The sequence below is a fragment of the Rhinolophus sinicus genome, chromosome 14 (genome assembly GCF_057876585.1).
Source record: "Rhinolophus sinicus isolate RSI-liver-muscle chromosome 14, RSI-T2T, whole genome shotgun sequence".
In the NCBI taxonomy this organism is placed as follows: domain Eukaryota; kingdom Metazoa; phylum Chordata; class Mammalia; order Chiroptera; family Rhinolophidae; genus Rhinolophus; species Rhinolophus sinicus.
The window spans coordinates 66,846,364-66,874,111 of NC_142514.1; the positions used below are offsets into that span (position 1 = coordinate 66,846,364).

General features: G+C 35.5%; 1 protein-coding gene across 1 annotated transcript; it reads right to left on the reverse strand.

The window, feature by feature from the left end:
* On the reverse strand, positions 1-26,236 carry GTF2B (general transcription factor IIB). Its single transcript, XM_019751767.2, has 7 exons — positions 26,100-26,236; positions 22,032-22,138; positions 6,757-6,890; positions 3,997-4,143; positions 3,735-3,864; positions 2,426-2,707; positions 1-512 (listed from the first exon to the last, which is right to left on the reverse strand). Exons 1-7 carry the CDS (start codon positions 26,114-26,116, stop codon positions 379-381), a joined length of 951 nt encoding a protein of 316 aa, XP_019607326.1. The 5' UTR covers positions 26,117-26,236; the 3' UTR covers positions 1-378.
* Positions 26,237-27,748: the final 1,512 nt, after the last annotated feature.

The window sequence follows — 27,748 nt, forward strand, 5'->3', positions numbered from 1 at the left end:
GACCTCTATCAGCTTTATTAGCTGCAATATGCATTATTTGTAATTATATATTATAAATTATAAAGTACATATAACATGTAATTATAACAAAAACTTTTGTTTTGAAAAACGTTTTATTCAAGAATTACACAATTTCAAATATCTTCCAAAATAGTTTCCTAGACTGCTACAAAAGAAAGCAAATTCAATAAGAAATTTAAATCATTAAATATGTTTCACTAGTATATACATACATAATGCCAAGCAATTAACATTTAGCCCTGGAATGCGTACCACATTAGTTTTTCCTTATTAAAGGCTCAACTCAGCACTTTGTATAGGCTATGTACAGCAGGCAAAGTTCAGGGATCGTAAGAGTTGGACTTGAACTGCCTCAATTTATAACTGTGGTAGTTTGTCCACAGGGGTGTCAAATTTGAAGTCTGTAGGAAAGAGATCTGGGGCCCGAGGATAGATTAGTCTGTAGGACTGTCTGATTGTAACATCAGCAACACCAGCAATATCTCCAATTTCTAAAAGACAAAAACCAAAATATTAAGTATAACTTCCATCCTACCTTCTATTACCAGAATCTCATTTTGTGAAACATGGTTATATAAAATGTCCAAGTGAAAAACAAAACAAAAAATACTGATTTTTAAAAACTGATAACAGAGTTAAATACTAAAAAGTAGAAAGCAGGGCTAAAGTTAGTAACAACAGCAATGGTAGTAGTACTTACTACCTCCAAGGGTTGTCGTAGTAAAAGTTTTACTATATGTAACCATTTGAACAATACTCAGGGCATAGCACCGTGAGTGATAACCATTGTATTGGTCAACATATTTGAACTTTTTCTTCACAAGAAACTTTTTGAGGATCATACAAGTAATCCATGAAAACATTGTAAAGAAATTCACTTTATTATTTCTGTGTTTAAGTTTCCCTGCAACCTCTCTCCATAGCTAACTTCTGTTAAGAGGCTAAAACCAGAATGGGATCATACTACAAATACTGTTCTACAACTTTTTTGTTACCCAAAACATCTGAAATAAAAAAGCTATATATTATAGCATAATGTACATGTTTTTCACTATTACAAAGACATCCTTGAGCACATATATATTGAGCTCACATGAGGCTTTCCACAGTCTATTATAGACGTCTAGGAGTGGATCCAATGTAACCCTTCAAAGAAATTGTCACTTTCTCCCCCTTCTTTTTATTAAAAGAAGTCCCAAAGGACTACCACCTGACAGTTATTTGGTTAATTATAAATAATTAATATGGATTTTTAAAACGCACACTTTAATACAAACTCATTTTAGTGCCTTTTCATAGTAAGTGAAGTTTTACAGATTTTCAGTGTAGATAACTTCCCTCAGTGCGCAATTAATAATTCTCAATTTCCTTATCATGTTGTATTAGGTTATTCTAGACACAGATACTGATGAATGCCAGCTATGTGACTAGCAACTGGCTACTGCGCAGGGAAGGAAAGGGCCTTAAATGTCAACAAAACCCTTCATTTAAAACATAAGCAGCAAAAACTGTCAAGATAAGCATTTTTGTGTTGATCAGAATAAACTTTACAACAAGAAATCAAGGACCATCTGTGCCTAGCTTCAGCTTCAAAATTCTACCAGAAGATCCAAAATTTCTTTAAGAAATATGAGTGGAAGCCAAACGGAATAAATAATGGCACATTTAAACAACTAATGGTTGGATTCTTCTTTCTAACCATTCTTCTATATAATTTATCATGGCCTAAGCTGAGGTGACAGGCTGGTCTAAAAAAGGTATTACAAAGTTACTGCAGCAAGTAATTTCACTACCATATTTCGCTCTTTTTTCTTCACAGATCTTTTTAAGGATCACAGAAATAATTCATGCTTGTAAAGAAATTCACTTAATACTTCAGTTTGAAAGTTCCCCTACAACATTAAATTCAAAAATGGGTTCCGAAGGTTGAACTACTTATGCTAGTATTTTCATTAAGAAACTGAATACTGTACAAACGGAGAAAGAGAACAGGCTTCATAGAACATTAATGCTTGATGACCAGCACATTGCCAGGCAATGAGAAACAAAGCATGGCTCCCTCCTCTTAAGATTTAAAAAATTTGGGGGTGGGGGGAACTATTCAAAATAACTGGGAATATATATTGGGGGGGGGGTGAATTAAAAACTTCTAAAAATGAAAAATGTACAAACTAAAATAATTCAAATAGAAAAAAAGGTAAGCCTGTACACAGGATTATACCTCCAAACATTTTTATTTAGGAGGCACTTAAAAGGAAAATACTGTATTTTCTTAAGTTTTGATGCTAAGGAACTACCTCTTACATGTGGGTTCTGAATATTTACCTGCTTCATACTTAAAATGGAAATAGTTACACACTGCATCCATCACACTTTAATCACTCTTCCTAATGAAGAATCCTACCTTTTTGGGTCCTCTTCTCGGCTGACGCCTGTGAGGCCATGTAAATAGCTGCAGCCGCCACAGATATCGGGCTCCTTCCAGGAACCAAGTCCAATTCCACCGCTTTACGGGCTATATGTGTAGCTGCCATCTGCACTTGTTTAGGAAGACAAAGGTTCGAACAGAATCTGGACATGAAGTCCCCAGTTGTAATCAAATCCACACTGGTTTCTAAAGCTTTCAAAATAAGTTTAAAACATCGACCAATTTCTTTCTTAGAAATTCGTGATACGGCACATATTTCTAAAAGGAAAAAATAAATCCACGTAAGTCATACAGTTCATTTTAAAATCTATCATTTCTGATTATAAAAGTAATACATTCTCACTGCAAAAAATTCAATCATGCTGTATAGCTGAATCCCTAATCCTCTCTGATACTTCCCAGAGCTAATTTAAAATTTCTTTTAAATGTTTATCATATTTTAAAGAAGTTTTTTTCAAAGGTTAAATGTAGGTCTTAGTATTTCAAAATATTAACTTTTTCTGAAGTTTCAGTTTATTCAAGTAAGTTTCTTCAACCAATCAAAAACTTCTTTGATATTTATATATTAATTTACTATTAGGAATATATCAAGGAGATGAAAATATTTAACCTAAAAACTGCTTCTCAAGCTACACAATGTCATATGTACATGCAATCCCTGTGATTATAGGCCATAGCAAAATGAGATCAAATATGTAAATAACCCTGTTTAAAAATTCAACTACCAAACATTTTCAGAATCAATTTAACTAAAGCCTTAGTTTTACTTGTAATAAACTGGATGAAAAATACTAGTTCTCCCAAAGCCTCCAACTTAAGTGTGAAAGTGCAAACTGTGAAACTCAAGAGAAAAAATTTCCCTAATGACTTTCGAAGGCTTGACTCCCTCACTTGTACAAACCTGTGCTAGGAGCGGAAACTGTTTCCCATTCATCAAGTGTACAGACTTACTACAAAGGCCTACTCTGGCTTATAATGCCAGGCCTCAAAGCCCCACAAAATACCATTAGTCAGAAGATCGTACTAGTAAAGAATGCAGGGCTTACATGGACTAAAATGCCTTTATGTGGAAAAACAGCCTGAAAAGAACACGGTCGATATGATCACAGAACAAATTTTTGTCAAGGAACAAAATAAGTAAGCATTTGGAAATAATACTAAAGTGGATTACTGTATGTAACCATGAAGACATGACATAGCTACTTAGAGTCAAAGCTGCTTGACTTTGGTCTGTTACTTTATTATGACATAGATAAAAATGTTATCTGTGCAACTAAAAACTTACCTTTAAACGTCCTAGGAACGCCTTCTTGTCTACAGGCAATATAGAGACAAGCAGAAGCTATGGCATCATTAGCTCTTCCCTTCAGGCTCTTCTGTTCATACACTTGCTTGAATAAATTATTTGTTCGATCCTTCAAAGCAGAGAAACTAACTTTAATTAACTCTAGGCCATTTAATTAGTTACGATATCAAAATTTCATGTGTTCATTAAATTATGCTAAGTCAATGCCAGAATGGCTTAAAGGAGATAGACAGGAACTTACAACTATATTTCTAGGGAGGTTGATTCTGTCTGCCATGGTAGTAATTTCCTTGAATGCATTCATCATTGCCCGATCAGAATTACTCATTGTTCTCCGATTTTGGTACTTAGAATTGCCAAATTCATCAAAACTTGCAGCTCCCGTACCCTATAAAACAAAGTCTTATAACTTTATACAAAAAAAACTTGAAGCCTGAATGAACAATTTCTAAGGAAACATAACTTATACAATCTGACTCCACATGCCCAAGAAATCTACCCTGTGCATCTTCACTGCTCAACAGAAAAGGTACCAGGTTAAAATGGGTTTAACGATGTTTTCTATCAAATACTTTAAATGTAAGAATTTTATGTGGGAATCTAATAATATAAACTATCTTATTAATAGATCTAAGGAGAAAACACAAATGATCATCTCCAAAGTTGCTAAAAAAAGACAAGTTAACAAAACTCAAAATCCATTTTTTGATAAAATCTCATAAAACATTACAAATGGGTACTTCTTATTAGAAAATCACTCTCCCAGTCGCAGCAAGGCCAGCATGATTGCTGGAGAACATCTGCATCAGTACATTAAAGTCAGAAAACAAAGGCACCTCCTACCACCAACATTTTTAACACTGTATTAGTAAAACTAGCCAATATAATGTAATTATATAAGTTATATTAGTATAATTATATTAAAATTAGGCATAAAAAATTTTAAGTACAAATCTGGGATGGAAGTGATAACAGTTTGCAGATACTAGTATCTTTGTCTATCTAGAATACTCAAGAAAATCACTGAAAAACTGCTATAAATAATAAGAGAATTCATTAAGAGTGGCAAGATCAAAATTAACCAACAGAAATCAATAGACTTATTATGTGTAATCAACCAGTTAGAAGACAATGAAAGAAAAACATTCCAATTATAACAGCAACAAAAAAGATAAAAAAAATCTAGGAATCAACTTAAGAAACATGTTCTTACAAGACCTTCATGAAAAAAACTTTAAAACATCCCTTGAAGGACACATACGACCTAAGGAAATGGAAAGGTATACTATGTTTTTGAATAGGAAAATTTATTATGAAGACGTCGGTTTTCTCTAAGTCAATTTGCAAATACCTCTAACTAAAATCTCAATAAAAATAATCACCAAGTTGTTTTAAAAACAAAAATAAACAAAACAAAGTGATCCTTTAAATGGAAAAGACTAGTGAAGAAAATGGTGAAACATAAGAGCAATGAAGAACTAATACTACCAGATATTAAAACAGTGTGGTAGAGCATCTGACTAGACCAGGACAGAAAATCCAAAATATTCCCCAATACGCACAGAAATTTAGTACAGCTGACCCGTGGAACAACATGGGTTTGAAATGTGCAGGTCCACATATATGTGGATTTTTTTCAATACGTCAGTACTGTAAATGTATATGATTTTTCTTCTAACTTACTTTGAGAATATAGTATATAATACATATAACATAAAATGTATGTGTTAACTGATTATGTTATCAGGAAGGCTTTCAGTCAACATAAGGAAGGCTATTAGGTAAGTTTTGGGGGAGTCAAAAGTTACACACGATTGTTAACTGCTCAAGGGGTCGGCACCCCTAACTCCTACATTGTTCAATGGTCAACTGTATATGATAAATGTAGCATTGAAAAAATTCTTTTTTATTTTTATTTTTTTGCCATATTGGCATAAACCACTTTCAAAAGATACAGGAGAAACTAATAACAGTGGTTACTTGTTTTTGACAAGGAAAGGGGGTTACAGTGGGAACTGAGAGTTTGGGTCGTTGATGAGGAAAATTTACTGTGTTCTTTTTACATTTTTGTTTTTGAGTCATGTTATTTCCTACTGAAAAAATGAAACATTAAAAATATGTTTCACTGTCAATTAGTTGCAATCTTAACATCTTAATTTTGTTTTCCAGCCTGTAAGGCTAAAGCATATGCAGAAATCACCTTAAGATATTTCTGAATACTGTAAACTTTTTAACCTTGTCGACATGTTTTCCAAATTTGATATGTAATTTATACTGAGTATGAAAACATAAACGGCCCGCTTTTTCATGATACTTGATTAAAAACAGATTATGCAGTAGTATAAATTACTAAAATAACATACATTTCCTTGATTGGTCCTTTGGAATATTGCCACTACTACTTCCAATTCAGGTACAAGAGCAAAAAAAAAAAAAGCCAGGTTGCCAGGAAGACTGGGCTACTGGCTTAGTAACAGGAGCAGCTACCATTAATTGAACACATACTACACACTACATGTTGTGTTATAAATACTTTACATACATTCCCATGTAACCCGCAATATCTCTACGAAGTACTATTATTCTCACTTTACTGATGAGAAATGTGAAGCTTAGGTAAGTCATAAGTTTCCCAATATTAGAAACTAGGCTATACTGCCTGAGCTCCCCTTTATCTTAGGTGGTCTGGAGGTTAAAGAGAAGACATTACTAATGTTCTAGGAACATACCAATATGAACTCATAACAACCACACGACAGTCAACTAAATTTTTGTGCAAAATATATGCTTCATGAAAACAAGGGCCTGAGACATAAGGACTCTACTTCTTATTTGGTCTCCCCTTTAAGATGGAAGTGATGCATAAAGCAACAGCCATCATCACAATGGCATGACTGGCAAGTCTTACTCTCAGGTCAAGATTCCTCACTGGGGCAGTGACTGATAATTTTGCAAAGCTCCCAAATTCCCAGGTCTTTCGTCAGTTCTCACTTGTTATTACCTTGCCAATCATGGTCGACAAATCTCCATCACTCAGAAGAGGATTCTGAGAATCTCCAACTCGAGATGGATCTTTCGTTGCTTTATCATTGCTGAAAGTTCTCCATTCAGATCCTACATCAATAACCCGGTCACCTAAGAATATAAGCACAAATCTAAACAGTCGTGTCAAGACAGGGTTTACTTAACACTGTTTAATGCCCAACTCAACCCTTTTATTCCCAGGACATCTCAACACAGACATATAGGCTTCAGCTTAAGTATCATGTCTCAGACATTTGTCCTAAAGCATTCCTTTAATTTTTGTGCCAGATTAATAATAACCCTATAAACATTGTGCTATGATTAGTAATATTCTATCTCCTGGAAGAAAAAGTTATCAGTCAAAACAAGGACAAATAGCAAAATTAATCTATTCATATGTGATGCAAAGATAAATTATTAACAATATAATGGTTCTGAACTAAAGTTTGCACAGAATATGCAACAGGCAAGAAAAAAAACACTATTCACTGTGGTATTAACGCATATTGTTTAACACTAAAAAAATACTAAGTTTTCATGGAAAATGCTTTGCAAAGAACTAAGCCTATGTTTACGTTTTTGTACTATTTGATGAAAAAATATTTTAAACTTTAAGCCTAGAATCAATCAGAAGAAAGGCAGGTAGGCAAATTTTTCTTTACAGGCAAAGAGACAGTGGCTAAATGTCATGCCAAGAAACCAGACATAAATAGATCTGGCTGATCAGTGCTTTGGTGGGAATGCTCCATGCCTAGCAGACAAGAATTGAGATTGAAGACTTACATAAGCTAGTCATGTGCCCTTTATAAATGTTCTCTCTTAAAGTTAAGTCATAAGTTCCCCAATATTCTTTTACTGCCACTTTAGAAATAACATTAATTTGCTTAACATTACACAGCTAGAACTGAAATGTGCATCAGATTTCAGTCTATTCTATACTGAATTTGTAAAACATGAGCTTCTCCACTGAAGTGCGATATTGCGGAAGCAGGAACCAGATCATTTTCATCTTTGTCTATACACAACAGTAAGGAAAAGGAATGGCAGAAATCAGTTACCTCAGCAATTAAAACAAGTCCTGGTACTGATAGTCAATTAATAAAATGCTTACAAGTGTGCACTCACCATTTGCTGCTTAGCCATGGACAAATTACCTCACTTCTGTGCCTTCACTTCGTCAGCTTTAAATTTTCCCAATAACATTTTAAAAATGGTAAAGATTAAAGTTAGCTAATACAGGTATTAGTCCATGTCAAGTGTTTAAAAAGTAATTCAAATTAGTACTTGATATTAGCTATTTACTGCCATAAAAATGAAAATAAAATGGCAGATATTCTGACATTTCCCCCCTTTTGGGGTGTGTGTGTGTGGGGGGGGTGGGGAATAAGGAGAGGCACCAGTTGTAAAACTAATTAATCTCCATATTAGACTGTAAGAGTATCAGAGTCCTCTGCTGCAAGTATATAGTCGGCAGGACAGCAAAAGAGGTAGGGAAACAACTAAAGGCAGGCACTCAATGTAGACTGTGCTAAATCTTCTAAACTGTTTTTTACATCAATTAAATGCTTATAAACAATGTAATAATCTTAGTGTTACAAATAAGATCGCAGGTAAATGCACAACAGAATGATTAATTCCTGATGATTTTGGAAAAAGTCATTTTTCTTTGAACATTCAATCACTTGGGAATAAACCAAGTATCACTTGGACTATCACATGTCCGTGTCACAAGGGAACTGAGATTAGAGATGGGGTCCCCATCTGCCACATCTGCATGCAACAAGAATGGCCAAGGAAGGCAGAAGCAGGGAAATGAGTTATAAGGCAATTTCGGCAGATCAGAGATTGAGGCGGGGGCCCAAAATAAGGAGAAAAAGAAGGTTAAATGGAGGGGCTGTCGATGGATTTCTCTGCTCTCTTCTCATAATAACATCACTAAACTTGGCAAGCAATTCTAATTATATAAATTAAGATTTTAAAAATTTACCTGAAATAAAATCTGTAACTGTGCACTGAAGCCTTACTATAATGCTAAACAAGGCCCATGTCTCAAAGAGACCACTCTAAAGAGACTGATTTTTCTCCCTTCTTATAAAAGAATATTTGCTAAATTTGTTGCTAATATTTGCTAAAATTGTTGTTTGCTAAAAAACAAACAAGTGGGCAAGACATATAAGCAAAACAAAATGCTTATATGAAACAAGACATATAAGCAAAACAAAATAACCTGTATTCCCAACACCCAGAGACCACCACTGTAAATATTTTGGTATATATCCTTTCTGCCTTTTTTTTTCCTTTCTAAATCTTTTTTCCTGCTTTTTTCACTCATGTATTTTTTTCCTAAAATTAAAATTTGATCATATTGTGCCTGTTCCATATAGCCCTTTTCTTTAAATTTATATCATAAACACCAAAACAAAATTTTTAGATAAAGTTTAGCCCTTTTAATAGCATCCACTAATTAAAGTGATGCCACTTATGTTTTCAAAGGGAAAAAACTGAATCTAACTTTTTCATAGTCAGCAAAATAAAAACAAACATGTACAAAACAAAAAAACTGCGGTCTTCAAATCTGGAGTTACCTGCTAAATTGTAAGTTAAAAAAATCAAATGTGATCATTAACTTGTAATATTTTAATTAACAATGAATATACTGAGAGAACAGTGCAAATGAAAAGGCAGGTAGGTATGCTCACATCTTTTAAGTCTCTAGCAATCTACAGATAAAGTGTTAGCCAAGATGCCTCATTTCATAGCATTTTCCTTTTGGCCTCAACCTAACTTCCTATGAGTTTCTTTTACTGCTTGCTTTATACTGCCTTAAAAAAGACAAGATGGCTTGGAGGGAAAAAAATCTTGCCTAGGATATTATAAATAGAAAACTCAGAACTGAGTAATGATGTAATTTTTCCACATGTGTGGGAATCATCTCCATGACTCATTAACAATCTCTGGTTTGTGCTAAGAGCCATTCCGTCTTATTATATTTTACTGCTAAAAACAGCACTTATAAAAAATAAAATTTCCAAAATAGCTGAAATAACACATCATGAAACTACAACTAGACCATTAGATTAAGTGTATGAGTAACAAGAAACAGGGCGGACCACTCAGGGAAAAAAGTCAGAATACATATAGGATTTTCACTTGAAAAAAACCTATGTGAGGAAGCATTTTAAAAGTTGCTCTGGAAGGAAAGTGCAATACAGAATCTTTCCAAGGGGTAAGTATACAAGGCAAGCCATAATGCTTGGGTACAATCAGCCCTTGATAAGGAAGAAGCCTGCCCTGAATCAGCACATGTACACGAAACACCCACAAACTCACATATCCTTTAATGTTCTAGAAACAGAGAAACAGAGATTTAAGGGGAGATTCAAAGGCGTTCTCACTTCACCACGACGCTGATGTCATCTTCAAATGTTCTATAATGTGCGTGTACTGACTGACCGATAACTGCAAAAATAACTGCTTTAAGATCTAGTTAACTGGCTGCAGCTTGACAGAGAAAGTCTTTACTGAATTTGTGGTCAATCACTAGAAAGGGGGAGCATGAGCGGGAGGACTGCTGCTCTCAGTGAATAAATGGAGATGTGTGATGCTGGGGACCAAAGTTAGTGCCCAGGAGGGAGACGGTGACCTAAGATTTCTTCTTCTTCCTAGGTCTCACTCTGGGTAGTATGCGTTCTACCTGCCTGCAGTATAAATTCATCACTAGTCTTGCAATCCTGTATTTGGGTTATAGTATTCTCATGTTTCTTTCTCTGGTGTTTTCCTCCAGCTCTGAGTAGTACTGTTTGCCCTACCTTTTGTGCAAGGGAGAAAACCATTTTTCTTTGTGGTCCAATACCCATCCCCTTCCATGTTCAACAGAAATGACAGTGGAGGTCTGATCTTCTGGATGGAAAGTCCCTCTCTGGGTCAGAGTCTGAATCTGTCCACCAAGAGATATTCAACTTGTACCAGTACCTTTCTTAACCACACGCTGATTTTTGTAAAATTAACACCTGACAGAAAGTCTATACATGAAGACTTATAATAGCTAAAATAATAACACTACTATAATATATATATATATATATATATATATATATATATATATATATATATATAACAGCACTACTTCTGTGATCGCTAACATTTTATCAAGTTAACCATCCAGAAAAGCAAACACACCCAATATGTACACTGATGTATTACATACATGTATAGTTCCCAATCGATATATTGGGGTGGTAGGCCCAAAGAGTATTAATCAAGACATTTTATCATATTCTAAAGAGAAAGTTTCATCTCTATTTTTCAAGAACAAATTGAGACTAAATTGTCAAAAATCATTCACACCAGTTTAAAACGGTTCATCTACTTTGGCATCACTCAAGTACTTACTTACAAGTCTCATAAAAAAATGTTCATAGCAGCATTATTCATATTACCTAAACACTGGAAACAATCCAAATGTCCATCAATAGGGAAATGTATAGAATGGATTACCTCTCAGCAAATAAGCTGATACATTTCAAAAACACTATTTTAAGCCAAAAATAGTCACAAAAACAACATACTCTATGATTCCATTTATAGGAAGTTCAAAAAAAAGGGCCAAATAATCTGAGGATAGGAATAAGTACAGTCATTGCTATTGGGTGGGGTGGCGTAGAGGTTATTGACCAGCAGGAGGCATAAGAAACTGCTGAGGTGAGGAAAATGGTCTACACACCTTGTGTGTTGGTTACCCAGTCTATGCAATTCAAAATTCAAATGGTAGATCTGAGATCTGTGCATTGCATTGTATGCAACTGTAACTCAATAAATTAAAAATTAAAATCACTCCCACCAAAATACTGTTGATTTTGAATTAAACTGCACCAAATCTATATATTATTTTCAGAATGACAGAACAATTTTTATCTATCTTCTTGGAGAAGAGAATATGCTCTTAAGGTCTTCTTTCAGATCATATGTATTTCGCATTTAAGACTAGATCTAAATTTTTTTTGTTAATCTCATTTTCTAACCAGTAATTGTTATAATATTTTATATGCTTAGATTCAGCCACTTTTAATGGACTATTAATTTTTAAAATTTGATATGCTATTCTAGATATAGAACCCCACCAGTGGCAAAGAGCTTGTTCCCTTTCCAAGCTTAACTCTCATTTCTATTTAATATCTAAAGCACTTGTCAAAACTTGCAAAACAATGCCTTTGATTTAAAATGAGTATCTCCAATATTTCAACATTATGCATAAAAGTAAGAAGTGAACTGAAATAGTCTTCTATTAAACTTCATTTTAACTTTAATTCAGAGTATCTTATATTAGGAATAAATGTTGAGTTTATTAAATGTGTATCATCTTAGCAGATCATAGGGTTTCTTACATACTGTTTACTTACATTATAAAAAGCAACGATAGTTGTTTGTGATTGTATTTCTAGTACTTACATGTTAGTATAAATTATGGTGGGGTAATAATTTCTGAAGTTCAATGGGTTAAAAAGATTTCTTTCTTATCTGTACTACATGTCTCCAAAGGGACAGCATGGCTTTCTTATGCCATCCTTATTCAAGATGATGGAATCCCCACTACTTGAAACATGGCAGTCACCATGCTGGGGGAAAGAAATTTGGTGAATTACGCACTAACCTCATGAATTCTAACAGTAACCTTTCCACTCACATGCCATAGGCCAAAGTCAGTAAGGGATGATGCTCAACTTCAAAGGAAGTGGGGAAGTACAATTGTACCATGTAGCCCAAAGGAGAAGCACCAGAAATATCAGTGAATAGTCATCAGTGCTGATCCACGTGACAATAAGCAAACAGAATTCAGCACTGTATTTGGGGGGATTTATATATAAATCTTTTAAAAGATTGTTCTGTGATTTTCTTTTTGTACCACATAACAAACTGAGCAATCAGAGTTAATATTAACTTCACTGTATTTTGGCACTTATCACAGACAAGTAATCCATCAATCATTTTAGGTCCTCTCAAAGTAAAATTTTTACTGGTCAGTTCCTTGAAAGTTTTTAATAAAAAATTTTAAACGTTAAAGGATATATTCCCCGCAGTGTGTAGGATTCTTGATTTGCAATCCTGAGGGTCTTCTGCTACAAAATGCAAAATTTTCTTCTATTGTGGCTTTAATATTCTATCCTATTCACTTGGATCTTCAAGTAAAACCAAAACGGTTTTTACCACTTTCCCATTCACTCTGGCTATTCTCAGGTTTGCTCTCTGCTTTACTGATTCAGTTTTCTAGAGTGTGAAGTCAGCTAATTGTTATCTAAAACACTTTGTGCTGTGTTTGTCCCCTGTATTATCTTATTTCTTTCTGACCTCATTTAACAGAAACTTAAGATTGGAAGCTTTATTTCACTGATCACAAAAATCAGTTATTTTCTGTAACTTTCTTCTAGTCAACTGTTAGGGGCAGAATTTTCTGTTAAGTCCATAGATCACTATTCCTCTTCATTGTAGTTGGTATTCATAAGTCTCATGTTGATTCTCATGCTTACTGATGCCATAATAAAAAACTGTCAATCCAAGTGTCCAGTGATGGCAGTGATGCTTCCAATCCCGACTGCAGTACTCTCAATCTCTGAGTACTCAGTTTCTGGTAGATAACTGACGAACCAAACAAAATAAACTCATAGTATGGTTCCAGAAATATACTGCAAAGGATACAGGTAGGTTTGTAATCAAAGCGAAAAAAAAAAAAAAAAAAAAAAAAAAACCCACAAAAAACCGTGACTCAAACAAGATAGAACTTCCTCACATTAACAGTCCACAGTAAATAAAGTCCTTAACTAGTGTGACCCAGGGTCCTCCTACCTTTATGATTAAGCCATCTTCATCATGACTTGCATTTTGTAGCATAAGATGGCTGTTGGTAATTCCCTCCATTGTGTCTGCATTCTTGCCAGGGGGAAGGAAAAACTGAGGACACATCCCTTAGGGCAGAGTCTAGAGGCGAACACATCTTTTCTACTGAACAACCTACATGACCACACCTAGTTATAAGGGAAGCTGGAAAGTACAGTCTAGCTCAGTTAAAACTCCAGGATTCTATTACTAAAGAAAGAGTGGCAGAATAGGTACTGGAAAACAACCAGCAGTCTCAGCGATGAGGAATAATAGGGTAGAAAGAGAGGAGATGAAAGAGAATGTCCACTAGACTCGTGGTACTTTGCCTTATAATCTAAAAGAAATAGTGCAATATAACCTAAAAGAAAAAGACAAATTAAACAGACATTTAAACTCCTCACCATGCAAGCTGTATAAACTGTAAATCCAACAAAAGGTATTACCCTGTTTCCCCAAAAATAAGACCTAGCCGGACAATCAGCTCTAATGCTTCTTTTGGAGCAAAAATTAATATAAGACCCAGTCTTATATTACATAAGAACCCATTTTACAGAAAGGGAAACAGACTTGCAGTGCTTAGGTATTAGCTCAGTATTCCACATCTAGTTAAGTGACAGCCACATAAATTCAGATTGTAGGACTTAAAAAGCCTTTGTCTTTCTACTACATGTTGTGTTAAGCACTGCTGGTCAGAAAGAGGGAAAGAAAGATGAGATGCTGTACGCAACCTCTGGAGCAACTCTTTGGCATGTGGAAAGAAGGAGGTTAAATTAATATAACGTAGCTAATAAAAACTCTATTACTGATCTTCCAACTTTGGTGAGAACACAAAGGGAGTGTTCTCACCAAAGGGAGTGTGACTTCCTGGGGAAATCACTGTTGAGTTTACACTGAAAGATGATGGTTAAGAATTAGTACCGGTTAACAGGGAAAGTCTCCCCCTCTGTAAGAAGGGAAAGACGTGCCACAGGAAAGTATTAGTACGAGAATGACTAAATTTATTGTGACCAAGGTTAGGATACATCAGAGCAACAGCTCCTTAGCTTGGATGCTGCTGCTGCTGCTGCAGACTTGCCTGTATTTGAGGAAAAGCAAGATGTATTCAGTTATTCAGGGATGGAACTTGTGTTTTCCTTTACAAACTATTTTCCAAATGGTAATTACACTGCTGACTTGTACATTTTTACAAGAATGTGTAGGTAATTCTAGACTAAAAATCGGGATTCTTTGAAATATGAGAAGGAATGCTAGAATGGGTTAAATGAGGAAGATGTGAAGCTAATGATGTATTTCATTTTTAGCATTAGATTTAATAACTATAGTGTGTTGGCTTAAACAGTTTTCCAAAGCATCTTTATTTTTTTTTAATTAAGTATTTGATGCTTAGGGTTTGTCCATCTTAAATAATAACACATTCTGATTTTTGAACTTTTAAAGATCAGTTTCCAAGGAAGATGGCAGAAAGAATTGAAATTCTGTAAAAATTCCTTTTCATATTCCCCTTTTCAAAACTCCTTTATTCATTTACAGTAAGAAACAGAAAACAAAAACATTCTAAGAGCCTAGGTCAGGCTAGAATATCAGATCCTCTCCAGTGGTGGCTTCCTGGCTGCTTTTGGTATGTTGCAGTTTTTCCCTACACTGTTAAGATTGCTACCTTAAGCCGTTCTGGTTTTAATGTTGTATTGCATACCGTGTTTCCCCTAAAATAACACCTAGCCGGACAGTCAGCTCTAATGCGTCTTTTGGAGTCAAATTGACTCATCTTCTCTTTCAAATATACCTAAACTATTTTCCAGTATTTTTCTTATATTGCTTTTAAGAACAATGAAACAATTCAGTTTTAAATGATACACAAAGTGGCTTTAATTAGAAATGATATCACTAGTTCCAAAAAACCCGTCATTATAAAATTCTAATTATAAAAGTCATAATCAATTTCATATTTTAATAGCTATTACAGCAGCTTACTAACCTAATACTTTGCTGACTATAAATCAATATATAAACAATGCACAAGGTAAAATTTATACACAAATTGATGACCTAAATATGATTATACTGCCACCTAGCGCTCGTTTAACGTGACACACTCACACAAAGGATGGGGGGGCGGGGGGAACAAAACAGTTCCTGTTGTTAGAGGCAATAGTTTCATGGTAGAAATGACAAAGCTTTGCTCTAAAAATTGGCCCTATTTTAGAGATCACTACCAACATATTAAAGGTCACTGCTAAGGTGAGACAACCAATCACAAATCATAACACTTCATATGTTAAAAATAAAAATCTTACAATTCAAATAAAAAAGTCAGATAACTATTACATGTTAAATAGTATTAAAAATAGCCACAAAAATTGTAAACAACCTAAGTTATAGGACAGACTAAATACTACACAACTATTTAAATATTGGGAAAGAAAGGAAACAAAAGGCCTTAAATGTGGTCTTTTCCAAAGATGGCAGCAATACCTCCCATCCACATGTTCTGCAGCATGACCTTGCCACTGTCACATAGAGGTGGAGCCTATTTCCCCAACCCTTCCAGCGCAGCTGGGCTATGACTCATAGAACACAGAAGTGATCCTGTGTCAGGCATAGCCCTTAACTACCCAAGTCCAGCTTCCACTCTCAAAATTCCTCGCTCTTGGGAATATTACTTTTGAAAACCGAACACAAGTAGAAAATATGACTACACTGAGACAACTGTGGAGAAGCCCTGGAGGATGACAGAGCCACGTGGGGAAGCCAAGGAGCACAGAGGCACAAGAAATGCAGGTGAAGAAGCCATCATGGCAGTGGATCCTCCAGGTCCAGTCAGTGCCATGTGGAAACAATGGCCCAGACGAGTCCTTCCCAAATGAGTGACCCATAAAATCATCAGCAAAATAAAGTGGTCGGTATAAGCCACTAAATTTTGAAGTAGTTTGTCATGTAACTGAAACAGAAATCGTTTCCTGAAAGTATGATGCTGCTTTAAGAAAATCCTAAAAACATGTGGCACCGGTTTCAGGACTGAGTGAAGCCTCAAGAAGCCTATGGATGCAGGTCTGAAGGACAGTGAGAAAGTGTTATTCAAGACTGAAGAAAACGTAATCTGTATCACGTAAGATCATTTTTATATTATCAATTATTTCATTACAAAAGATGACAGTAATAGGCTCTCCTAGCTGCTGACTCAGTTGAGGGGTAATATATGGCTCTGAAAATGAGAAGTGAGTGGCATCTAGTCTTGAGCTGGAAATTAAGAGGAATTAGTGACATCAAGCTATCCTAAGTTTCAAGCACAAATTAAATATTAATTAAGTACAGAGTTGTCCAAAAATAATTCTATAAGAGTTTCAGTTTCTAAAGTTGTCTGGTGATTATTCAATAAATATGGTATAATCTAAAAAGTTTCAGACAATGTAAAAATTTTATGGCAACTACAGTCAAAAACCATGTACACCAAGATAATTTATAAAGAAACACATGATGTTATATGTCTGGATTTAAATTTCTATGAACATCAATATCTCAAATAACAAAAAAGGCACAAATTGTATGCCCTTAGTAGACTGCAGAATATTTGCCTAGCTTAATTTCGTCCCTGTCTCCATAGCGTTAGAGATAAAGGCTTGAATTGGCTAGCAATACATATGACTTTAAACTAGCAGAAAAATACAAATCCAATTCAATAATACAACCTAAATTTGTTCAATACAATGACAATGATATGTTTGTGTGTATATGTATTTTTAAAATTTAGACTCATGGAGTATCATGTTCAATTAGGCTATTTTCACCATAATCTGTTTGACGGTATTGTCAGCAAAATACAACTTTGTCAACAGACTATTGCCCACCTACCCTTGTTTGGTCATGAAATAGATTCTTCACCTACATGACATCAAATTACACATTTAACTGCAAATACCTGTGAATGAAGCTATTACATATTTTAAAATAAGTGTTTGTTATATTTTGTCAGAAAAACCAGTATCATAAAGAGAAACATATATACGTGTATATATAGAATATCTATATGAAGTTCAATCAGATTATATTTTTAAATATTTAGGCCTTATAATTAAGACTAGCAGCTTTAGTTAAAATAAAATACAGTAGTTCCAATGCTGGTGTTCAGGACTAATAAGTAAACAAAGCAAAACTAAAAGAAAACCAACTTCCTTTGCTTTGACATAGCAGAAAAATGCAAGTAAAAATTAAGGATTCCAAGCTCAAAAAAGCATGTAAGTCTTGTGAATTCTATCTTCCTTCTCCAGTTGGTTAATCTTACCCAACTGTTTTGCTGGTTGTAGTGGAAGTGTAGCTGATGGAAGGGCTGGAAACATGGAATATTATTACACTATTTATTTTTAAATGGCTGCAGAGATTAGGAGAGCCAAGAAGATGAAAATATATTCAATCTTCTGTCTCTGTTTCACTCTTACAAATCAGTTTGATCTTAATACTTTGGAAGAATTAGAATGCTCTCACTTAATTTAGGGGTTAGCAAACATCTTCTGTAAAGGGCCATGAAGTAAATATTTTAAGCTTTGTGAGTCAAGAGGTCAAACTGAGGACGTTACATACTTACATAAAACAAACAAATCCACTGTTATTGATGAAATTAGAAACATAATAATAATTGAATGTAATCTGTTGTAATATATATCTACTACTGAGAAGAATGGAATTCTCTTTCTGGGGGATAAGATTTCACTTAACTGGAATTCAAAGTTAGTGTTCCCTATCAACACTGATTTTTAAATGCTCATCTATCAATGCTGTGTTAACAAGACTTTATGTATGTCATTTTTAAAATGTCTTTTACATAGATAAATACTGTCAAATACTGATATTAATCCATAAGCATGATTCTAATTGAGCAAATTCATTGCTTGGAAGGCATTTATAGAATTTTACTACATTCTTCTGATACTTGTCTTTTAATGTGTCACCACATTGTAGATTAATCACTTCCAATTGAAGGTTTGGTGGAAGCTCCTTCATTGCAAACTTAAAAGTTTTTTAAATATGAAAATTTCCTTTCCACTTGCATCCAGGTCTGAAAAACACTGATGAAAATATAGTTTTAATTTGAATTTGGAAACACATCTGCTGCAGATCTGCTTGGGAATGAAGATCTTAGTTCTTGTTTTAACTTCAGACATCAATGAAAGTATATAAAATACTATACAAAGCAATTTGACATCACTTGTGATTCAAATGTTAATTGTTGACAAATTGAGTTTATTACAGTGTGTAACACATAGGCACTGTTTTGCATTGCAATTCTAGGTTGAATTCATTAAGAAATATTAGCAAGTCTGCAGCAAAAGCTAATTACCAAAGCCATTCAGTGTTTGATAATAGTGGCTGAAGGCAGTACTGGTTCAGATAAATTTCAACCTTGGCCCTGAGCTCAAAAAACACTTCAAGAAAAATTTGCCACTGCTAAATTAACTGTGTGGTAGGACAAGTGAGGGTATTCAGCTTCTATTTCTGACAAAAATTCATAGACCTGATTATGGTTAAGTCCAGGAGATCGACTGTAGTTCACTACTAAAACGACTGGATTAAAAACATGACTGATTCAAACTTTTTCCACAATGTATCTGCTGATGAAAAATACAATGAATAAGTACAGGTTTTAAACATATTATATTTTCACTTTGTAAATTTATCCAACTTAGTCTTCTGCTCCACACATATTTTTATCATCAGTTATAACACATCTTAGCAGGTTCCACTTCAGGTTGTACTGAATCAGTACTTTTGCAATTTCTTTGAAAATATTTTCTCCTGTAGTTGTTCCATGCAGAGTCACTTCAAACTCTGCATCAATTACTTGAATAAACAACAACTCAGCCTATCAGTAACATCTGTCTAGTTATCTGAAGTCTAGGAAAAATACTTGAAATAATTTGCCTTGATTTTTAATTGAGTATTGATGTTGTTCCCAATGTCCTCAACTCTTTTTAAGCAGCTGTTCTTGCTGTGAGGCTAATAGTCTTAAACCAGTTTATTTTCTCTGGACACATTTCTTCAGCTGCTGCAATCAAACACAAATTAATTAACGCATCATTGGTAAATGGCTTTCCCTGCTTGGCCTACAAATGAGCCACTCAGAAACTTACTTTAGCTGCCACCTTATTTTCATTCTTTTATTTTTGTGAAAAAATATTGCTGTTGTGAGATATCCCACTTTATTTTTTCTAAATTTTCTAATCATTGTTTTCCTGACTTGAGAATATTGTGATAAGTGCTTAGTCTGTGAGATCTCAATGTTTATTGTATTCTTTTAACCACAGCAAGAGTATCATTGCATAATAAACACAATGCTTTGCCATCTAATTGAATAACAAAATAACCCATACTCCACTGTGCTTTAAAAGCATCATATTCAAAGTTCATTTTTGTTTTGTTTTGACATGATGGGTATGCAATGGTAACAAAACAAATAAATAAAATGTTGCAGTATGCAGATATACTTGGCACTCAAAATACTGTGGAGTTTTAACTGCATCACTGGAATTTGTAGTGCACTGACTAGCACAATAAAGTAATGAGAGCAACACATATGGTTTCTGTTACAACTACTAAATTCTGCTGATGTATTGTGAAAGCAGCCACAGACAATTTGTAAACAAATGATTGTGGCTGTGCTCCAATAAAACTTTATTTATGGATACTAAAATTTGAATTTGATATTTTCATGTGTCCTAAAATATTATGTTGATTTTTTTCAACCATTTAAAAGCCATTCTTAGCACACAGGCCATATAAAAACAGGTGGTGTGTTGTAGTTTGCCAATCTCAAATTGAACTCATTTTATTATGAAAGGCAATGTAGGATAGAAATTTGTCTCCTATGCAGACAGGAGCTAAACTGCCAGACTACCTAAGCTTCAGTTTCCTCCTATCTAAAATGAAAATATTAACACTCATCTCACAGATTTCTCTAAGGATAAACTGACTGAATATGTAAATCATTTAGAAGAGTACCTAGCATACAGTAAGTGTACTAGCTGTTAATATTTCTTATTGAGTAGAATACAATTGCAAATGGATTTCAATTCTTATTGGCAACTCTGTATGCTTTAAAACTCCCACTGGAGGTCTGAGGCAAGTAGCCTATTGGGTGACTATTACAGATGTTGTCCAAGTAAGATACTTCCACAGTACATCAACACTAATGTTTGTTATAGTACTTCCCCAAACCCCACTAGCATTTTCATTCCTACATATTTCAAACTGCTAAGCATTAGTCCTTTTCTCAGGAGAAGCTACAACCCCGCAATAGAATAATTTTTGAACTGACCATCTCTATTCTAAAGTTCTGCTGCATGTCTACACTACTGTTCAAGTAGAAATAAAAGTGAAATTTTAAGTAGTATTTTGGGCAGTGACCATTTTACACTAGAAATTCATACAATCATTCCACATGAGCAAATTAAAATCACAACAAATTTTTGTTGACTAAAATGCCTTGGATGACTCTGGATTGATTTGTGACCAAAAGGGGGAACTGTGGATGAAAAAAAGGTGTTCTCTAGAAAGTAACCTCACAGGGTGATCTGATCATAAATTCCTAAATGGACAGGGCATGGTGGGTAGTCATGCCCCAGGAAGGTAACTTTTTAGTAATAAGTTTATTTTTGTCTTAAGCTAGCCCTGTCCATTATTTCTGTGCATCTACGTTAACACACTTCTGGAAAAAGCAGTAACCACTCTCAAGACAGCACATAATCTTAACTATCCTAAATCCAATACCCACCTTGCTTCCTCCCACCTCCACGTTACATTCCCCCTTTTATTACATTCAAATGCATAAAAGAAGCTGCAAAACTATTATTCTTGGGAGCACTTGAGATCTTGCTCCTTGGCATATGTTATCAGATTGGCTCAAGTAAACTTTTATAGAAATTCTCAAAATAATTTTAAAAGGCCTTGGATGAGATTAGATTCAGATATGCCTTTATTACTCTAAAATAAATCATGTTTGAATATATAAAAGCCACAAATGTTAGATTACATCTATTATTTTACATGGATGGGTGTCATCCCGCCATCCCCCATCAGATATTTAAGACTACGGACTCAGAAGACTAAGGACTGAGGGCCTTTTTCTTTTGGACTGGCTGTCTTGCTATGATGTTCCCTCCTATCCCATATTATGAAATACATGCAACTGAATTGACAAGAAAATATGGAATCTCTGTATGATTCTACTTTTACTTATATTTTTTCTAATTCTTTTTGCTTGTTTTACAATAAAGATGAATTACCTGTAAGGGAAAAAAGTGAAAATGTATTTATTAAAAGACAGTTTGGAAAATACTCAAAACTGAAGTACCTCAAGTAGTGATTTTAGTTAAAATCATAATTGCTTACCTACAACCAGGCCACATTCTGGACAGATCATATCACCAGCTCTGTAGTCCTCCACTAAAATCGCATCTGGATGGTTTGGACATGTGACTCTTGGAAGAGCATCCAAACTAAATGGCAAAAAAACAAAACAAAACAAAAAAAAACTCACAAAAACAAAAACTATTTTTTTATATTCTCCCAACCAACACGTAACAAAGTAGTCTTTCTTTGGGGGAAGGAGAGGATTCTGAACACTTTTCTCAAGTATATGTTTATAATACATTTATACTAAATTTTCAAAGTATACGTACCAGTTAGATTAAATTCTAGTTAGTCATTAACAGGTAAATTTCATTGGAATTATTTTTTATAAGAAGTTACTGGTTTGCAGACAGGAAAAGCTTTAAAACTTTAAATGAAACAAGGTTTGTTTTTTTCCCAACATGTAAGCTACTGAGATTTTAAAAAGTCTTGATTAGTATAGAAATGACTAGCTACCCTAATAACTTGTGACATTTACATATAACCATCCGGTTTGTGCCCTTGCCACTTATTTCTCTGGTCAGAGAATAAATTTCAAGTCTGTGTCTTTCTACTTACCAGTCATCTTAGGTAATCGATTTAGAATAGTACACTGAAACTAACAGGTAGATAAATGAGAGTGGCAGATGTGGCTCTGCTTAAGGCCTGATTTCATTTAGTGCAGAAATGAGTTGGTTAGCATTCAACGAATGCTTTTAAAAGCTACTTTTTAATCCATTTGTGATATTAATAATTTGCTCAATTTTTATTCTGAAAATAAAGCAGTTTGGGGAAGACACATCAGCCTTAAATGACCTGACAGAATCAATTTAAAAAAGCAACAAAGATATTTAACATAGATTTAGTAATTATTTCTGTGGCTATAATCTCACAATCAGAAATGTTTGGTATCACTGAAAATAAGTTGTCTTTAAAGTTCACTTGAAGTAATACAGTAAAAGATTATGTTATGGCAACCACAAATATACATCTAAAAGACACATCAATCATTCTCACAGCAGGTCAATTGGTATTTGTGGCTTGGGATAAAGTTTCTCATGCTAGCCAGTACAATTCAGAATATTAACTCTCAACACAGGTGATTCCCACTGGGAAACTGATAAAATAATCCATCTTCCCAAAATGTATATATTTGAGGTAACCAGAACATGTCTTCAATTTTTTCATTGAAAAAATGGTTCGCTTTAGATTCAGGCTTATTTCATAAATTCCTATTAGGAAAATACTTTAATAAATTATTATGAAATGTTAAAGTAAAAATTATGAAAAATTGTTGAAATAAAGTGAATGTTAGCAGAGTAACAGTAATTACAAATGCATAAACTGGGCAGCCATGTGGCACACAGCATACAAAGAAAAGGATTGATGTATTCTACACTCTTAAAAGTTTCATAGAATATCATGTAGTGTGTGTAGGTATATAAATTATATGGAAACATCTCAAAGACACGCTAAGTGAAAATAAGTAAGGATTTTAAACATAACTGGAAAAGTATCAATGACAGTTATATGCAATAACATGGGTGAATCTCAAAATGCTGATAAAAACCTGGACAGAGGAATACATATGCCATCTATATAAAGTGAGCAAAACGAATCTATGGTGTTAGAAGTCAGGATGTGGTTATCTTTGGGAAGGGTAATTACTGAGGACACAAAGGTGGCTTCCAGGGTGCTAGTGGTATTTGATTTATTGACCTGGGTAGTAGCTCTGTGTACTTTCTCACTTTGTGATTGAGCTGTGCACTTAAAATGTGTGCTAACTTCATTAAAAAAGTAAAAAGGCAGCAAACAGTGTTTACATTAAACTACATTTTTGGAAGGGGAAGAGAGATTAAAACTATATGCATATGTTTGCTCAAGCATAGATTCACTGGGAAAACACCAAGAAACTGGTTTTAATCTCTGCTTTGGGGGAGAATTAGAAGGCTCCAAGCTAGGGAAAGAGGCAGACTGGTTTTCACTTTTCGTTTTGTTTTGATACCATGTGTGTATGTGTTACCTACCCAAAATAAAATGAAACTATGCTAACTTTTAATCAAATTATCCACAAAAGTAATACAAAAGAGGAACCACAGAATGGGGTGGTGGGGGAAGTAAGGACGAGAAATACTGCGGAAGAGAGTAAACAACCACCTCTAACATTTAAAAAAATGAGACTACCTAAAGAGCTAGATAATCCCAGCCTCACTGTATAGCTGTACCTTACTGGGTGCCTACTGTCTAGTGTTATACATGTATTATTAATCCCAACACCAAACTCCCAAGACAGGCAGGCACATTATCTCTATTTTAAAGATTATGCTCACAGAATGATTTGCCTCAAGTCATAGAATTAGTAAGTAGTGGAGCTTAAATTTGAATTCAGAATTTGCATTTGTGCTCTTCTCTGTGAAAACAATAGGCAACTTCATAGCCTAGTAACTGTACATCTTCCTCAGGAAAAAAATAGCTAACGGTAGAAACACTAACATTTACATTTGTTGTCACTGGTAGAAAAATTCAAGAGCTGGACAACTGCAATGATACACATATTTAAGAGCTGGGTATGTCTAGAAAAAGTTTATTTTCAAACATTGTGCTAACAAATGAAAAAATAAAGGCAAAGCAAAGTACTTTTTGGGTAAAGAATTTTATCAAGTGAATTTACTAAACTATTGCACCATTTCTTTCAAATACAATTTCCTGTTCTATCACATGTAAAAGCTGTGTCCAAATGTGAGCACATTCACTTTTCAGACCTACTGCTATGAAAGACTTGTTAATTACTATTTAGGTGTCTTTGGGAAGCTGAGGTTTTCCATTTAACTTACAAGGAAGCCTTACCTGACAGAGTCACGCCCAGATAGAATGACTGAGCGTTCAATCATAGAATCAAAATAAATAAACAAGAGTGTCATTGACTTTAAGAGTTATTTCCAAACAGGCCATTAGCTAAAGCTGCCTCCCCACCCCCTTAAAAAAATACAGTAACATAAAATAGTGAGTCCTGGCAGTTACCAGAAAGAGCCTGCACATACATCTTCAACTCACTATTTGTGATAATGGCTTTCATGGGGAACTCAATTCCAGATCATAACAAGTTCAAAAAATTGTGACAGAATTGCCCTTCAAAAGCTACAGAACTTAATTTGATACTTTTAATACATTATGAGTTAACTAGAGACCCATCGGTATGATAACAGGAAATAGATAAGAGACTCTACACTCACACTAATCTTGGGATAGGCAACATTGGCATGACTCAGTTTACACTCATACAAAAATACTATCTACCTCATAGTGTTAGTAAGAGATATAACTAGGGTCTGCAAGCATTTTTCAGGTCACAGGATTACAGGCTGTCTCTAAGGGCACTGCATACATTTCCTGTAGATGAGTCCACTGCATTGTAAAAATTTGTTAAAGACTGACTTCCCAGCATATGTAAATAATTTTCTGCAGGCAAGATTTTCTTCGGGGAAATGAAGACATCTGTAAAGAAATCGCTCAGAAGATAATTTATCAAATCTTCGGAAACGCCGCAACCTCCACTTCAGAGGGCCTCTGGGATAATAATCAATTTCCATCAGGCTTACCAATACTGACGTCCCCAACTTTCTAGCTGTCAGGTTGATAGGGGCCTGGAACTAACCCTTTCCCGCTCTTTGGGAAGGAGGAATCACGGACCCTCAGGCTGATTGAGCCGTAAATGGAAAAACAAGCGTAGAAAAAGTAACAAAAACAAAAACGGTTGAAATATCCGCAAAAGACGCGAGGCCAGGGGCTGGGGACACGGGGGTCCCCACAGGGTGATGCCAATGTCAGGGTGAGAACGCGACCAAAGACGCAGGATGAGAACGCGACCAAAGACGCCGACGGCTCTGTACCCCCTGCGACACCCGTGACAGCCTTGCCGTCTGGAAGTGCCTTTGTCCAGGTCGGCCAACCAGTCCTGCCGCCTCACCCTGTATCTCCGGGACGTTCTGCCGGACGCGGCAGCCCCGGCGGCCGCCTGGCACTCTCCGCCCGCCCCTCACCTAGCCGGGCTCGGCGGGACATACTAACCGGCTGGTAGACGCCATCTTCACGGCCACTGCGGTCCCAGCAAAAATCAACACACAGAGAGAGAACAGGAAGAGACTGTGGCGACCAGACGCGCCGAGCCGAGCTTTATAAGCGAGTCTCCCACGCAGTCGTATGGGGCGTGGCTACGGATCCGGAGAGGGGCCAAGAAAAGTGAGATCGGGTATGCCACGTGCTTTGCCTTTTCTTTTGCTATGTGGCTTCTGTAACTTGCTACGTTGCTGGGCGAAATCAGCGAAACTACCCAGGAAAACTTTCAGAGGAACCCTGCAGACGGGCTACCACTGAGATACCCTCAACTTGACTCAGTTAAAACACAAAGACAGCCCTGGCTTGATGTTGGGGGGAAAAGCCCACATTCCGGAGGGCTAACTACCCTCCCCCCACCCGGAAGTCGGTTACTCCAGTTGGGCTTGCAATTCTTACTTGCTACAGGGGTAATTCCACTAGGGAATTTGGAATTAAAAGAGAAATTAACTTGGGTTAGCCAGAACAGGTATCAATTTAGGCTATGTCATCAAATGGCAAGCTGTGTCTTAGGCATATCCCTTCTCCCTTCGCTATTGGCGCAAAGAGGAATAGTATCTGCCTTGCTTACCCTTTTAGAATTGGCAAAAGATGAAACAAAACCATGAGAGAGCACAGTACACCCGTGAGGCAGGGAGATGTGGAGCCCTACCGATTGTTTTTTTTCCCATGGCCTTTGCAAATTTGGCTGATAGCTGAAATATAGAGAATTTACCAAAACGTTTAGATATCCCTAATTAATTAAATTAACGTCAGAAAAGTAACAGTAATAATAACACTATCACCACTTTGCTGAAAACAAGCCACCCTTAACCCTGTGGAGATAGGAAGAAAGAGGGTGCTCCCGGTTTCTATGGGGATGTGGACTTGGAATATAGTGGCTGCTTTGTTCATTTGGGTATGGGACTTAAAATACCAAATTCCAGTGGAATTACCCCTTTAGGCAAGTAAGAATTGCAGCCCAACTGGAGTAACTGATTTCCGTGTGGGGGGAGAGTAGTTAGCCCGCGGGAATGTGTGCTTTCCCCCCAACACCAAACCAGGGTTGTCTTTGTGTTTTCACTGAGTCAAGTTGAGGGAGATTATCTCAGGGTTCCTTTGACAGTTTTCCTGGGTAATTTCACTGATTCGTCCACTAAGGTAGCAAATCACACTGAGCACTGATTGTTTTCTTGAAAGGTGGGAAAGACTTGCTTCCTTAGAAAGAAAAGGGTGTAAGAGACAGGAGTTTAGGAACTGAAATCTAGATGGAGATTAGAGAGCCTTTTTTTTTTTTTTTTTCAGTTCTCCAATCTGTAGTTTAAAAACTTGACTGCGCTATTGTGTGTGTGTGTGTGTGTGTGTGTGTGTGTGTGTGTGTGGAGGGGGATATTCTCCTTTAATACTGGGGAAAGCTTCAAAAATGCCAATTCATTTAACCTGTGCCAAGTGCAACCAGGAGCGTGGTGGGGAGCGCTTCTTCCCAATCACGCAGGAAGTTGTTACAGTGGAGCACCTTGATTTGGGAAAAGAAGAGGGAGAGGAGGATGAGGAGGAGAACTGAGTACCTTTTGAGGATCAAGAATAAGGACCTAGCAACGAATGGATTCATGGTAGGCGTTCAA